The sequence below is a fragment of the Gorilla gorilla genome, chromosome 10 (assembly GCF_029281585.2).
Source record: "Gorilla gorilla gorilla isolate KB3781 chromosome 10, NHGRI_mGorGor1-v2.1_pri, whole genome shotgun sequence".
Lineage (NCBI taxonomy): Eukaryota > Metazoa > Chordata > Mammalia > Primates > Hominidae > Gorilla > Gorilla gorilla.
The window spans coordinates 57,067,818-57,083,361 of record NC_073234.2 but is presented as its reverse complement, the minus strand read 5'-3'; the positions used below and the strand labels follow the sequence as shown (position 1 = coordinate 57,083,361).

General features: G+C 35.5%; 1 protein-coding gene across 2 annotated transcripts in view; it reads left to right on the top strand.

Moving 5' to 3' along the window:
• TMEM117 (transmembrane protein 117) overlaps window positions 1-15,544 on the top strand; it is a 550,223-nt gene that overhangs the window by 358,486 nt on the left and 176,193 nt on the right. For both annotated transcript variants that reach the window (XM_004052995.5, XM_055358814.2), the window contains one exon: window positions 9,795-9,892. In XM_004052995.5, coding sequence (XP_004053043.2) covers window positions 9,795-9,892 — 98 coding nt within the window. The remainder of the gene's footprint in view (window positions 1-9,794; window positions 9,893-15,544) is intronic.

The following is a 15,544-nucleotide window of genomic DNA, read 5'->3' as shown; positions in this document are numbered from 1 at the left end:
GCCTAGAAAATTGACACAAGTCAGTAAACTTAGCAAAATTATTCTACTCAAACTATAAAAAGAATACTTTATAAAACTAATTTACCTGGAAAGATGGAAAAAAATAATTTCAGGTTCAGTTTTCTCACTTCTTAGCATCAACAATGTTAAGGCAATAAAGGAATGCCTCCAGTTTCTTAGGGAAAAAATGTGACCCAATAATTTTAAACTCAGCCTAATTATTGGCCAAGTGTTTTAAAAATAAGCAATTTGGTTGTAGGCTATATCGTTGTCTTGCCAATTTAGTTTTAGGGTCAAGTTTAAAAGAAATACATAACACCCAATTATAAAGCAGAATGTAGAAATATTCCCAAACCCTAAGAACATAAAAATTTAATATAGTGTAAGAAAGTAAAATATTTTTATTTTCTCATTTTTATAGATGAGGGGAGAAGATATCACGTGATATCTTTATATCATGTGATATATCATATCATGTGACATCTTTATATATATCATCTTTATATATCAAGATGATATCTTTTATATATCAAAGATGATAAATAAAATAGGAATATAAGATATTCAAAGAGTTAAATATGTTAATAGGAAAAATAATAAAATAGGGTAGTGAAGGGGAAGAAGACAAAAGGGGAGGAAACAGAAATAAAATTTTCTTGTCTATGCTCATAGTAGGGAGTAAGTAAAATCTAAATAAATAGAAAATATTAATACATGCCTAAATGAAGTCTAATTATAAAGATAATAATTAGAACAAAATAGAAACCTTTCATATTTTAGAAGAATGCACATAAAAAGGTATGATGTTTCTTTGATGCCTAGTTTGTTTATTTTTAACGTGAAGCCATGTTGAATTTTATAAAAAGCCATTTCTGCATCTATTAAGATGATCATGTGGTAACTGTTTTTAATTCTGTTCATGTGATCCAGTAAATGGATCATATTTATTGATTAGCATATAATGAACCAAACTTGCATCCTAGGAATAAAGCCTACTTGATTGTGGCGGATTAGCTTTTTGATATTCTGCTGGATTTGTTTGCTAGTATTTTGTTGAAGATGTTTGTGTGTATGTTCATCAGGGATACTGGCCTACAGTTTTCTTTTTTCATTGTGACTCTTCAAGGTTTTGGTATCACAATGATGCCGGCCTCATAGAATGAGTTACGGAGATATTCCTCTTCCTTGATTTTTGGAATAATTTCAGTAGGATTGGTACTAGCTCTTCTTGTATGTCTGATAGACTTTGGCTGTGAATCCATCTGGTCCAGGACTCTTTTGGAAGTGGTAGCATTTTTTTTTTTTTTAGATGGAGTCTTGCTGTGTCACCCAGGCTAGAGTGCAGTGTCACCATCTCCGCTCACTGCAGCCTCTGCCTCCAGGGTTCAAGCAATTCTCCTGCCTCAGCCTCCCGAGTAACTGGGATTGCAGGTGTGTACCACCACGCCTGGATTTTTTTCTTTTTCATATTTTTAGTAGAGACAGGGTTTTGGTATGTTGGCCACGCTTGTCTCAAACTTTTGACCTCAGGTGATCTGACCATCTTGGCCTCCCAAAGTGCTGGGATTACAGGGGTGAGCCACCACACATGGCCTTTGTTGTTGTTGTTGTTGTTGTTGTTGTTGTTGTTGTTACTGATTCAATGTTGAAATTTGTTTTGGTCTTTTCAGGATTTCAGTTTCTTCCCGGTTCAATCTTGGGAAGTTATATGTTTCCAGGAATTTATCCATTTCTTCAAGTGTTTCTAATTTTTATACATAGAAATGCTTACAGCAGTCTGTGAGGTTTTTCTGTATTTCTGTGGGGTCAGTGATAATGTCCCTTTTGTCATTTCTAATTGTGTTGATTTAAATCTCTCTTTTTAACTTAATCTGGGTAGCACTCTATCAATCTTGTTTACTCTCTTGAAGAACCAACTTTTTGTTTCGTTCATCTTCTGTATGGATTTTCATGTCTCAACTTTGTTCATTTCAGCTCTGGTTTTGGTTACTCATTTCTCCTGCTAGCTTTGGGGTTGGTTTGCTCTTGTTTTTCTAGTCCTCTAGGTATGATGTTAGGTTGTTAATCTGAGATCCTTTTAACTTGATGTAGGTGATTAGCACTATGAAATTTCCAGTTAACACTGCTTTAGCTTTGTCCTAGAGATTCTGGTATGCTCTTTCTTTGTCTTCATTTGTTTCATAGAACTTTTTATTTGTGCCTTAATTTCACTCTGTACCCAAATGTCATTCAGGAGCAGATTGTTTAAGTTTCATTTAATTGTATGGTTTTGATACATCTTCTTGATATTGATTTCTATTTGTATAATGTTGTGGTTTGAGAGTGTAGTTGGTATGATTTTTCTTTTTTTGAATTTGTTGAGAATAGCTTTATGGCCAAGCATATGGTTGATATTAGAGTATGTGTCATGTGCAGCTGAGAATAATGTATATTCTGTAATAAGAGCCATCTATGGCAAACCCACAGCTAACTTCGTGCTTAAGGGGCAAAATGTGGATGCATTCCCCCTGAGAACCGGAACAAGACGAGGATACCCACTCTCATGACTACTATTCAAAATAGTACTGGAATTCCTAGCCAAAGCAATCAGGGAAGAGAAAGAAATAAAAGACACCCAAATAGGAAGAGAGGAAGTCAAATTCTGTCTCTTCTCAGACAATATGATTCTATACTTGGAAAACCCTAAAAGGCTCCTAAACTGATAAACAACTTCTGTGAAGTTTCAGGATACAAAATCAGTGTACAAAAATCAGCAGCATTTCTGTATGTCAATAATGTCCAAGCTGAGAGCCAAATCGAGAACACAATCTCGTTCACAATAGCCTCAAAAAGAAAAAAATACATAGGAATACAGCTAACCAGGCAGGTGGAAGATGTATCTACAATGAGAATTAGAAAACATTTTTGAAAGAAATCAGAGATGACACAAATGAATGGATAAACATTCTATGTTCATGAATAGGAAGAATCAATATTATTAAAATTGCCATATTTTCTGGAGCAATTTACAGATTCAGTGCTATTTCTACCATTTTTCACAGAATTACCCATAGTCTATTCTAAAATTCGTATGGAACAGTAAAAGAGCCCAAATAGCCAAAGCAATCCTAAGCAAACAGCACAAAATCAGAGGCATCACACTACGTGACTTCAAACTACACTACAAATCTACTGTAACCAAAACAGCATATTGGTACAAAAACAAATACAGAGACCAATGGAACAGGTTAGAGAACCCAGAAATAAAACCATACACCTACAACCATCTGATCTTCAACAAAGTTGATAATAACAAGCAACGGGGAAGGGACTCCCTATTCAATAAATCGTGCTGGGATAACTGGCTAGCCATATGCAGAAGAACGGAACCGGCCCCTTCCTTTCACCATATACAAAAATCAACTCAAGATGGATTAAAGACTTAAATATAAGATCTAAAACTATAAAAACCCTAGAAGAAAATATAGGAAACACCATTCTGAACATAGGCATTGACAAAAATTTTATGATGAAGTTCCCGTAAGCAATTGCAACCAAAACAAAAATGGACATGTGGGACATAATTAAACTAAAGAGCTTCTGCCCAGCAAAATAAACTATCAATGGAGTAAATGAACAACCTACATGATATGGTTTTGCTGTGTGCCCACCCAAATTTCACCTTGAATTGTAATAACCCTCACATGTCAAGGGAGGTGCCAGTGGAGATAATTAATCATGGGGGCAGTTTCCCCCATACTGTTCTTGTGGTAGTGAATAAGACTCACGAAACCTGATGGTTTTATAAATGGGAGTTCCCCTGTACAAGCGCTCTTGTTTGTTACTATGTAAGTCATACTTTTGCTTCTCCTTTGCCTTCTGCCATGATTGTGAGACCTCCCCAGCCATGTGGAACTGTGAGTCCATTAAACCTCTTCCTTTATAAATTACCCAGTCTTGGGTGTGTCTTTATTAGCAGTGTGAGAACAGATGAATACACTACAGAATAGGATAAAATACTTGCAAAACATCCATCTGACAAAGGTCTGATAGCCAGAATTTATAGGGAACTTAAATAAATCAACAAGCAAGAAAACAAATATATAATCTCATTAAAAAATGGTCAAAGGACGTGAACAGACACTTATCAAAGGAAGACATACACATGGCCAACAAGCATATGAAAAAAAAGCTCAACATCACTAATCAATAGAGAAATGCAAATCAAACCACAATAAGATACCATCTCACACTAGTTAGAATGGCTATTAAAAAGAAAAAAAATGACAGATGCCAGCTAGGCTGCAGAGAAAAATGAATGCCTATACGCTGCTGGTGGGAATGTAAATGAGTTCAGCCACTGTGAGAAGCAGTTTGGAGATTTCACAAAGAACTTAAAATAGAACTAATATTTGACCTTCCAATCCCATTACTGGGCATATGCCGAGACCAGCTCTGTCATGGAGACCCTAACCCAGAGAAGCTAAAGGAATTAAGACAAAGACACAGAAATGGAGTGCAAAGTGGGAATTAGGGGGCTGACAGCCTTCAGAGCTGAGAGCCATGAACAAAGTTTGACCCATATATTTATTGACAGCAAGCCAATGATAAGCATTATTTCTTTTAATTTTATTTTATTTTGTTTTTTTTTTTTATTATACTTTAAGTTCTAGGGTACATGTGCACAACGTTAGATTAGCTAAAAGCATTCCTTATGGGAAACAAAGGGACAGGCTCTGCCTTGTTATCTGCAGCAGGAACATGTCCTTAAGACACAGCTCGCTCATGCTATTGTTTGTGGTTTAGGAATGCCTTGAGCAGTTTTCTGCCCTGGGTGGGCCAGGTTTTCCTTGCCGTCATTCCGGTAAACCAACAACCTCCAGCATGGGCATCATAACCATCATGAGCATGTCACAGTGCTGCAGAGATCTTGTTTATGGCCAGTTTCTCATGGCCTGTTTATGGCCAGATTTGGGGGCCTGTTCCCAGCAGGCGTATGCCTAAAGGATATAAATTGTTGTACCGTAAAGACAAATGCACATGGATGTTTATTGCAGCACTATTCACAATAGCAAGATGTGGAATCAACCTAAATGCCTATCAGTGGTGGACTGGATAAAGAAAATGTAATACATAAATACCATCAAGTACTATGCAGCCATAAAAAATAATGAAATCATGTCCTTTGCAGCAACATGGATGCAGCTAGAGACTATTATCCTAAGCAAATTAATAAAGGAACAGAAACCCAAATACTGCATATTCTCACTTATAAGTGGGATCTAAACATTGAATATATGGAGGCACAATGATGGGAACAACAGACACAAGGGCCTACTTGAGTGGGGAGGGTGAGAGGAGGGTGAGGACCAAAAACTTCCACCTATCAGATACTATGCTCACTACCTGAGTGATGAAATCACTTGTACAGCAAACCCCAGTGACACACAATCTACCCATGCAACAAACCTGCACATGTACTCCCTGAACTGAAAATAAAAGTCAAAAAATTTTTTAAAAAGGTATGATGGATGATTAAAGCAAGAAGAAACTATCTAAACAGCTTTATATGTGCTAATATTGAATGAAGTCAGTATATTGTTAAGTAGAAATAAATAAAATGACATACTATCAAATAAAATTTTATCTATTATGTTCATTAATATCCTTTATGTATATGCTTGTTTATTGATAGAATAACATTTGTTTATCTTAAATGATACTCCACCAATTAGTGGCCACCTCAAGAGTGACACTACATAGCCATAGTTATTTTTCTATTTTGGCCTTGTATCCCTAATAAATCAATATTTTACATGAATATCACATGCTTAGCATACAACTATATCAAATATGACTTTAGATACAGTATAGGTAGTACCTGCATGGGAATTAGCTTGTAATCAGGCTAAGAAGATAAGAATGGCAAAAGTAGAGAATCATACAGAATGTCAATTAATACTCAGTTTTGTCACACAAATATTTTACGAAGCCCTCTTAGACGACTGCAGCCTTCAGTGACCTCCTTCCTCTGATTTTTAACAGGAATTATAGACTGTATCATAGTTTAACATTAAATTATGTCTTTATCATTTTCTAATAGTTCAGTATATGATGGTCTTGTCTTTATAGAAAAGATTGATTGTCAAATCCTTTGACTCTAAATTCATTTGTGTGTTGTATTACTGATGTGAAGCAAAGTGATGGGATAGAAATCTCAGATACGAACAATAACACCCCAATAATTATTATACCACCTGCTAATATACATATTTTGTGCTCATAGGTGATTAATAAGAAAACGAGGTGCAGAGAGGTTAATTACCTTGCCCTAAATTAAAAAAAAAAACCTACTAAGAAATATATTTAGGGTTAGAACCCAGGCAGGCTGGCTCTGGAAATAGTGCACATAATGGTATAATAGATGTGTGACCTTGCTCTGTTATTTAACCTCATTGACTTCTCTTCCTCCATTGCTGAAAGGTGGAAAATAATGACTTACTTTACAAAGTTGCTGTGACTCTTAATAAGAAAAATCCATTAAGAGCTTTGTAATCCATGAAGCTGTATAGCAAATGTGAAGGATAACTCTCATCATTGCTATTTTCATGCTGTTGTTGCCTGGCATCCTATAGGCTCACCTCAAAGGAAAGCAAAGATTTCACTTAGATTTCTGTAGAGATAATTGTTTTTTACAATCATTTACTGACTTTTAAACCTCAAAATGCATGTTTTTGCTCAGATTGCACAATATGTGTTCTAAAATAAGTTATATTCTATTGAAAAAGATTATCTGACAAGCCATGATGCGGTGAGTGCCATAATGAGGTTCTGAGTTCTGTACAGAGACCTAGTAGAGAGGAAAGGGGAAGGGAAGGATTCTGAGACTCAAAGAGTTAAGCACATTTCTCCCAGCATAGAAAGATTTGCAATTTCAAATTCTAATACCTGCCTGTGAGAGAGGTATTCACAGGTTTTGTGTATTTATGCTACACAGAAACCTCATGGCATTGTCTTTAGTCTCCCTTTCTGGCATCTTTTCCCACAAAGACTGTCCTTGACCAACACCAGAAATGAATTTGATTTCTCTAATGCAGGAGATAATTGGATTTTTCTTTATGGAATGCATCCCTTTAATGACTGTCTCTGCTTCTGCCAATTTAGCTACAAGTGACCTGACATTGATCTGATGATATGAATTAAAATAAAGAGTTCGAGCTGGAGGTGGCAAAGATCAGCTGCCTGGCATCAGAAAGAATGTTTTTTTTTTTTTTTTTGCTTCATCTAACCATTTTCCTGAGAAAATGCTTTATCCTTGAATGTCATTTTTACAAAACATGCAGCTGTAGTAATTGGTCATACAGCAGCAGATTGTCTCCTTCTAGAAAATATAATAAGTATTTCCCAGAAAGTGCCCTGGAGAAAACATTGAAAATTGAATAAAACCCACCCAGTAATCATTCTGTTCCTTGGAAATATTTATTACCATGTTGATTCTTTCTGGAACAGGATAAATATTGCCTAAGAGAATTAATTAAATCTTTTAAAAGTCTGATGCAACAAGAAATATTTATTTACGTATTTATTCATGTAACCTTTAGGTTTTGTTAAAATATTTGACACTAGACCTGTTATTAAAGAAGGTTATAAAGGAACAGTGGCTGAAATTGTTGTATTTGGAAAAAACAGCAATTTCTTCCCCTAGAGAAGTTACGATATAAAGCTCTTTTTATACCTAACAGTATGTGAGATTTAAATTTCTCTATTTTCAACTTTATTCTGTTTTTCCAGTAACAATGTAATTCACTTGATTCATGGTTAATTTTTATTCTATCATCTTCCCCTTACTCCTTTTGATAAGTATCATGAATCATTTTGATGGAAAATACAATTCATGGGCATTAGTTTGAGTGAGAAAATATAATCCTGTAATTTAAAAGGATCAAGAAGAAAATAAACAGTTGAAAAAATCATCGATGAACTAGTTTCTCTTTAAAAATAAGCAAAAAGTGTTTTCCTTTTTGAATTCTTAATATTAGTTGCATTCACATTTGTATAGTGATTGACAGTTTAAAGAGAAATGAACTGAAAGTTTATATTAAAACCACGCATGATTGTTGAATCTTTTTTGATTCAACAGTGAAGCCACAAATTATTGTAGGCCCTATGTTAGATAGAGCCTACATAAATCTGTAGTGTTACTCAGTGAAGGGGAATGGAATAACTTTGGTTTTCATCAACCAAGAGAATCTTGGGAACTCTATTCCTAGAAATGACATTGAGAAATAATATGAAGAATTAAAATCAGATCTTTCCTGAAAACTGGAATCCTTATCCACCATTCTGATCGTGTCACCTAAGTGAGCATGTGAAGCATTGACATGCCGGTGAATGTTTCCAGAGACCATTTTGGATGACCCTGCTTGAGAATTGATGTGCCTTCCACAGGAAGTCCAGTATTATTGAAGGGGTCACTGATCTAAAAGGACTCCCCACTGAATCACAATCTTTCATCATAAATGATTAAATTTCACCCATTTCAAGGCCACTGTTGAAAGCTATACTTAAATGCAATGATAAAGCTTTAAGCACAAGAGAAAAATTTATTTTAGTAGATGACGAAAATTCTCTCTTACTCAATGCAGTAAACCTCATTTCGTTTCTGTTTTCATAAATTTGAATCTGTCTTGTCTGGATTTGAACATTATTAATTAAAATCATAAGTAATGGAATAGTGTTCTCTTCTCTTGAAGGGAAGGCAGATTTTCTGGGAATGGGAAAAATGTGCATGTGTATAACATACACACACATTTATGTAACACTTTTTTAAAGGAAATTTATTCTCCATCCTCATTGGATTTTTAAAATACCTTTCTAATAGATTAACTATTTATAATACTTTGGGCTTCTGCTGAAACCATTAATATGTGATGTGGTAGATGAGAAATGTACTTTGTTAATGGATCTTTAAAAACAGGCATTTATATCTTAATTTATTTTATCATTTCTTCTTGAACAAATATTTTGGTCTAGCATATAAAAATCCCTTTGACATTAGAAGGGGTAGAAAGATCTTCACCGGCAAGGATTTCAAAGCCTAGTGAAGAGAGAAAAAAGCATATAAGTAAGTAAAAGAGAAGGTAGAAGGTGATACATGACATGAGAAGGATGGGTCAAGAACCACAAGTTTTCTATAAGTGGGAGAGAACAGTGAAGACATCACAATAGTAATATGACTTAGGCCTTGGAAGATGGGCAGAATCTGTGCAGGTGAGGAAAAGAGGAAGAACATTTTTAGATGAAGGCACAGAATTGTGGGTGAGAGAATGCTAGCTAATTAGAATAAATATGCTGTAGAACTGGGTACAAGTACTTTACCACACATATAGCTGGAAGAAGTAAGGAAGAGGAAAAGAGAAGATAATATTTTGATTAATGATATCGCTAAAAATCTAGATATCAGGGAATGCTTGAGTTTTGGATTTAGACAAACTTTAAAAGAATATAGTATTTTATTTGTTACATATGCTTTGTTTCTATGGCACCGTCTTATATCCGGTAATCTTAATATTTAAAAAATTCTTAATATCTGACATGTTGAATGACTTTAAATGTGCTTATTCTGTATGTACAGTCGAAGAAACTATTAAAGTTTTTAATTGAAAGAAGTATATCCTAATTTTTGTTTCTGCATATGTTATAATGTTAAAACGAGTACTTATTCTGTTCTCAATAGAATGTAAATTATAGGCTTATAGTTAAATCTGATTTTAAGATTTCTGAAAGTGCTGAATAAGTTCCTTTCATTGCTTCAGGTCACTGATATGATGCTTCAGGACAAACCCTATCCTGACTGGGGAAAATCGGCAAGAGCTTTCTGGAAGAAAGGAAATGTTAGGATCACTTTATTCTGGTAGGAAATTGTTTCACTTATTTATTTCTGCCTTGCCTCATTCACTAAAGGACTTTAGTTGGATGTAATTTTCCTTACAATTATAGAATTCTATCTAGAGGGACATTTTAGGTAGCTACTATGCTCCATTAAAACCATTATCCTAATTATTTTATGAATTAATTTCTTCTTACGTATTGTGTATATTCACATTTATAAAACAGAAGTTTTGCTAATATAGTGATAGAATTAAGATTTGACCAGAGGTAAGTTCTTGACTCAGCAAAAACAAGCTGTAATTTTCATCAGTAAAATCTGATAGATGAAACTGTCTCCTATAAATACTAAATTGCCTAGTATATTTGACAGGATATGATTTTGCTCTGAGAAGTGATAATGAAAAGGAACCTCTTTACAAATCACATCTTCTACATTGGCATTTCTTCTTTATGTAGTTTCGTTTAGCTCTCCAGCCCAATCTTTGCAATTAAAAAACAATTCATGTCTTATGGAACTTTGTTTCTTGTGAAGTCACCATTATTTATGTGTATGTGAACAAGTTCAAACAGAAAAGATAGGAATGGAGAGGCAGCAAGAAGGGCACTTTCACATGGCTGTGGGACACTCCCCAAGCACAATGATTCTGTGTGATATACAGTTGAATAATTATATAATCCCAAGAAAAGTTATGTAAACTAACACTTATAAATGTTCTACAGTATTTCCCCCTTATCTATGGTTTTGCTTTCACTGGTTTCAGTTACCCTTGGTCGACTGCAGTCTGAAAATATTAAATGGAATGTTCCAGAAATAAACCATACATACATTTTAAATTGTGTGCTGTTCTGAGTAGTGTGATGAAGCCTCATACACTCCCGGGAGATCAATCATCTCTTTGTCTAGCGTCTATCCATGCTGTCGATGCTACCTGCCCTTTAGTTACTTAGTAGCTATCTCACTTATCAGATCTATTGTTAAGGTATTGCAGTGCTGTGTCCAGGTGATCCTTATTTTAGTTAATGATGGCCCCAAAGCACAAGAGTATTGATGCTGGCAATTTGGGTTAAGCCAAAGAGAAGTGATATGGCTTCCTTTAAGTGAAAAGGTGAAAGTTCTCTACTTAATAAGGAAAGAAAAAAGATCATACACTGAGGTTAACATATCGTATGCTGAGAAATATGGTAAGAATGGATCTTCTGTCCCTGCAGTTGTAAAGAAGGAAAAATGTTTGTGCATAGGATATATAGGGTTTAATACTATCCAGGACTTCAAGTATCCACTGGGGGTCTTGGAATGTACGCCCACCAGATAAGGGGGACTACTGTAATTGATTATAGCTGGCCCTGGTGTATATTATCCTGTATACCTGCCTTTTGAAACAAAAGAGAAAAAAATCTGTTTATTCTTGGATTTAATTCTGGCGGTTGATTTTTTTTTAATGCAAAAGCTTCAAAAATCATAGTAACTAAGTACTTGAGGAAAATATACACTCTATGTTATCTTTTGTGCTTTAGTACTATCATTAAATGTTGCTGGAGATATAGGACATTTTGAACTCAATTCTTAGCAGGTAAACAAAAGTGGATTTTCAATACTGTTATGAAAATGAATATGATTTTTTAGATGTGTATTCACACCTCATCTTCATGGGTCACATGTGGCCTATGGTACTATTTAACCTCCATCTTTTTTCCTATTTGTAAACTTCCCATATACCTTTTCTGAATAATATATAATTTAATGATTATAAGAAATATTTATTGATAGTATGTTTTGCTTGAGGCAGCAGGCCAAAGACTTTACATCCTATATCTTTATTTATTTAATCATGACAATCCCATAAGATAGGTGCTATTGTTATAGGCATAGTTCTCTGACTCCAGAGCCCTAGTTTGTAATTATTACACTAGGACTGCCTCTAGGAGAACAAAAGATACATCAGTGTGCAAATTTCCAAATGATTAATGTTCATTCTTGTTTAGGTAGGGTGCTAAAGAACATACAGTTGTTGGGAGCCCTCTTCCCTACAAAATTCCCTACATGGGTTTTAAAAGTCAGAATTTGAAAGGAGGTAAACTAATATCAAATGTGTTTATAGATGGTCTCTCTTAAAACAATATTTATTTACTATGTTTACACATGTTTCTTATTAGTGTACTGATACAGTCTCACTCTATGTCCCCACCCAAATCTCATCTTGAATTGTAGTTCCCATAATCCCCACTTGTCATGGGAGGGACCCAGTGGGAGGTAATTGAATCATGGGGGCAGTCACCCCCTTGCTGTTCACGTGATAGTGAGTTCTCAAGAGATCTGATGGTTTTATAAGGGGCTTTTCCACGTTTGTTTGGCACTTCTCTCTCCTGCTGCCATGTGAAGAAGGGCGTGTTTGCTTCCCCTTCAGCTGTGATTGTAAGTTTTCTGACGCCTTCCCAGCCATGCGGAATGGTGGGTCATTTAAACCTCTTTTCTTTATAAATTACCCATTCTTGGGTATTTCTTCACAGCAGCATGAGAATGGAGTAATACATGTATCTTCAAAGGTAGCTGATTGATGACTGTTCTCTGCTAGTTATCAAGGTCACATGTATACTATTTGCAAGGGTAAGCCATGTATTCTATAGGCCCCTATGATTGTTGTCATTAGCTGTTCTTAATCGTGATTGCTGTTTCAGAGGAGAGAAATCCATTAATATGATTTTTTCTTTGAACATTATCACTCAGGTCTATATATCACCCATGTCTTACAAATTTTTTTTTAATTTTTTTTTTTTTTTTTTTTTTTTTTTAGACAAAATCTCACTCTGTAGCCCAGGCTGGAGTGCAGTGGCACAGTCTCAGCTCACTGCAGCCTCTGCCTCCCAGGTTCTAGTGATTCTCCTGCCTCAGCCTCCAGAGTAGCTGGGATTACAGGCACGCACCACCACGCCCGGCTAGTTTTTTTTGTTGTTGTTTTTTGTTTTTGTATTTTTAGTAGAGACAGGGTTTTGCCATGTTGGCCAGGCTGGTCTCAAACTCCTGACCACAGATGATCCACCCACCATGGGCTCCCAAAGCGCTGGGATTACAGGTGTGAGCCACCACACTCAGCCTCAAATGGGTTTATTTTTAACATATGTGATAACATAGCCCAGTGGGTATTCTAAAACGTAGTTTAAATGTTGTAAAAATGATAATTTAATTAGTCACTGGCAAATAGATAATATACTTAAATAGAGAGCAACTAAAATTCACACTTTTTTTGTAGTTATTCTTTCTTTAAAATTATTAATAATTAGGCAATATATTAGAGAGATTGTTTTCACTGTTATATTTCAAAAGTAGTATTTCAAATCATTGCATAAAGTAACTGAAGAACAATTTAAATGCCACTTTAAAAATTTTTTCCATTTTATCCATTTCTATACATTTAGATTATCTTGACAATGGTATTCATGGTTGTAAAAAAGGGAAAGCTGATGGAAAAAGTTGAATATAGAAATTATGTGGGAAGCGAAGAAATCTTCCTTTTTGTTCATACTTTTCGCATAAAAGGGATTTAGCAAGTAAAAAGGGCATCTGGGGTTTGGTTTTGTTTTGTTTTTTTAGCCCTAGGAGATAAAATACAAAACTCATTGGCAAGGTTTTAGATTAAATAAAAGACAGTATTTACATACGTTATGTCACCCACTCAAAAATGGGTATTTTCTTTTGATTTTGCTTTAGTTAAGGAAAGAGAGATTAGTGTGAAAAAAAAATGTATGGTGGAGAAAAAATTTTGCAAAGGAAATCTTTCTTAACTTGCAATGTGACTATGCACAGCAGTTTGAGCAGCACAACATGTAATTTTGTTCTAGTAAACATATCTCTTACCTACTTGTAGCTGCTTTAACTCACAAACACCTGTCAGAAACTGAGTTCTTCCTTAATTTTCAGTGATAGGTGTCTCTACGTTGAAGAAAATGGTTCATATTTCTTTCTGCAGTTGTGCAAAGATGAGGCTGCTGTAGCACCTGGGCTTTCATATTGCAAGGGAGCCTAAATAGTGGCAATATTTGAAAGGCGGAAAGGGAGGAATATGTATAGATCTCTTCCAAAGCCCTTTTCCTAGTCCTTTTGATAATGAAAAAGAGTAAAGATCTAAGAATCTAAATGCTATATGAATGCCTTATGCTCTTCTATTTTTCAGAGGCGCTACCAACAACTATTTTCACTGACTTGTGTCTGAAGTAAAAGAGCAGCTACATAAAGAACAAGTAATATGATATTCATGTTAGCTTTTATCCCCCTGATTTGTGTACTCTCTAGAGAAACAATTTGTACGCTTTTGAAGGGAAGAATTTTAGGATGATATTTCCCAAAGGCTTAGCTTTTTTTAAAAAAAAAAAAGACAAAATAGACTTCTATGATTAGTAGAGGAATTGGTGGAAGAAGGGATTGGGAGATCTAGTGGTCATTAGGGCTTCACAAATACTCCAGGTCTTCACCTTCCAGACACGTAAGAGGATTTCACCTTTCTCCCCCCTCTGATTACATGACTTGCCTTGATCAAGGCAAATGTGAATAAAATTGGCATGTGCCATATCTAGGTGGAAATATTTAATATTCAATGAGATGCACTGAAAGGAGCTCCTTTCTTTCTTTCTTTCTTTTTTTTTTTTTTTTTTTTGAGACGGAGTCTTGCTCTGTCATCCAGGCTGGAGTACAGTGGCACAATCTTGGCTCACTGCAACCTGTGCCTCCTGGGTGCAAGAGATTCTCCTGCCTCAGCCTCCTGAGTAGCTGGGATTACAGGCATGCACCACCACACCTGGCTAATTTTTGTGTTTTTAGAAGAGAGGGAGTTTCACCATGTTGGTCAGGCTGGTCTTGAACCCCTGACCTCACGATCTGCCCACCTTGACCTCCCAAAGTTCTGGGATTACAGGCATGAGCCACCGCTCTCAGCCAAAAGGAGCTCTCTTTTCAGTTGCAATTGTGGAAGCCTGTGTCTAGCTGGAGCCCTTGTCATTTAGATTCCCTGAATGACCAGGATAAAACAAGCATCCTTGATAACACTGCAGACTTGTAGTTTGAGTGAGAAATAATCCACTGAGATTTAAGGACTGTTTGATACTGTAGCATAAAATAACCCATTCTGATGTTTACAAAAAGTCATCCCTAGAAATGGGGCGCTGCCATAACGGAAAGCTGAAATTTGTGTATTAAGGGCTGGGCAGCAAATGGCAAGGAAATTGATGCTGGAAACTGGAAAGATGGTAATCTGAGTATTACTGAGTAATATACTGGCAAGTGTTATAGTATTTGAGTATTATAGTGGCAAAGCAGTTGGTAAAAACTGTGGTCTGTGATGACTTGGAAGCTCCAGGAGAAGCTGGAAAGCAAAATGTTCATAGTGTGTTGCTGTATGTATCTGTGTACAGCAGTTGTGTACTCTGTTCCATCCTGGAACGTAAAATCCTATGGAAATTTAATCCATAGGATTAAATTTTATGTTTTCTCTTTTGGATGTGCAATGTTGTATATTTTTTAGAGTACTTTCTCTACCAGTGTAATGGTGTGGCTGGGGTATCTCTTAATCATAATTATCTTAATTCTTAACTGGGAAGCAAATGTAGCAGCTGATATTTTTCCTGCTTTGAATATCATAGTTATTAAAGTCTGACAAAAGGAACTTAGTTGTTTACCTCTGAC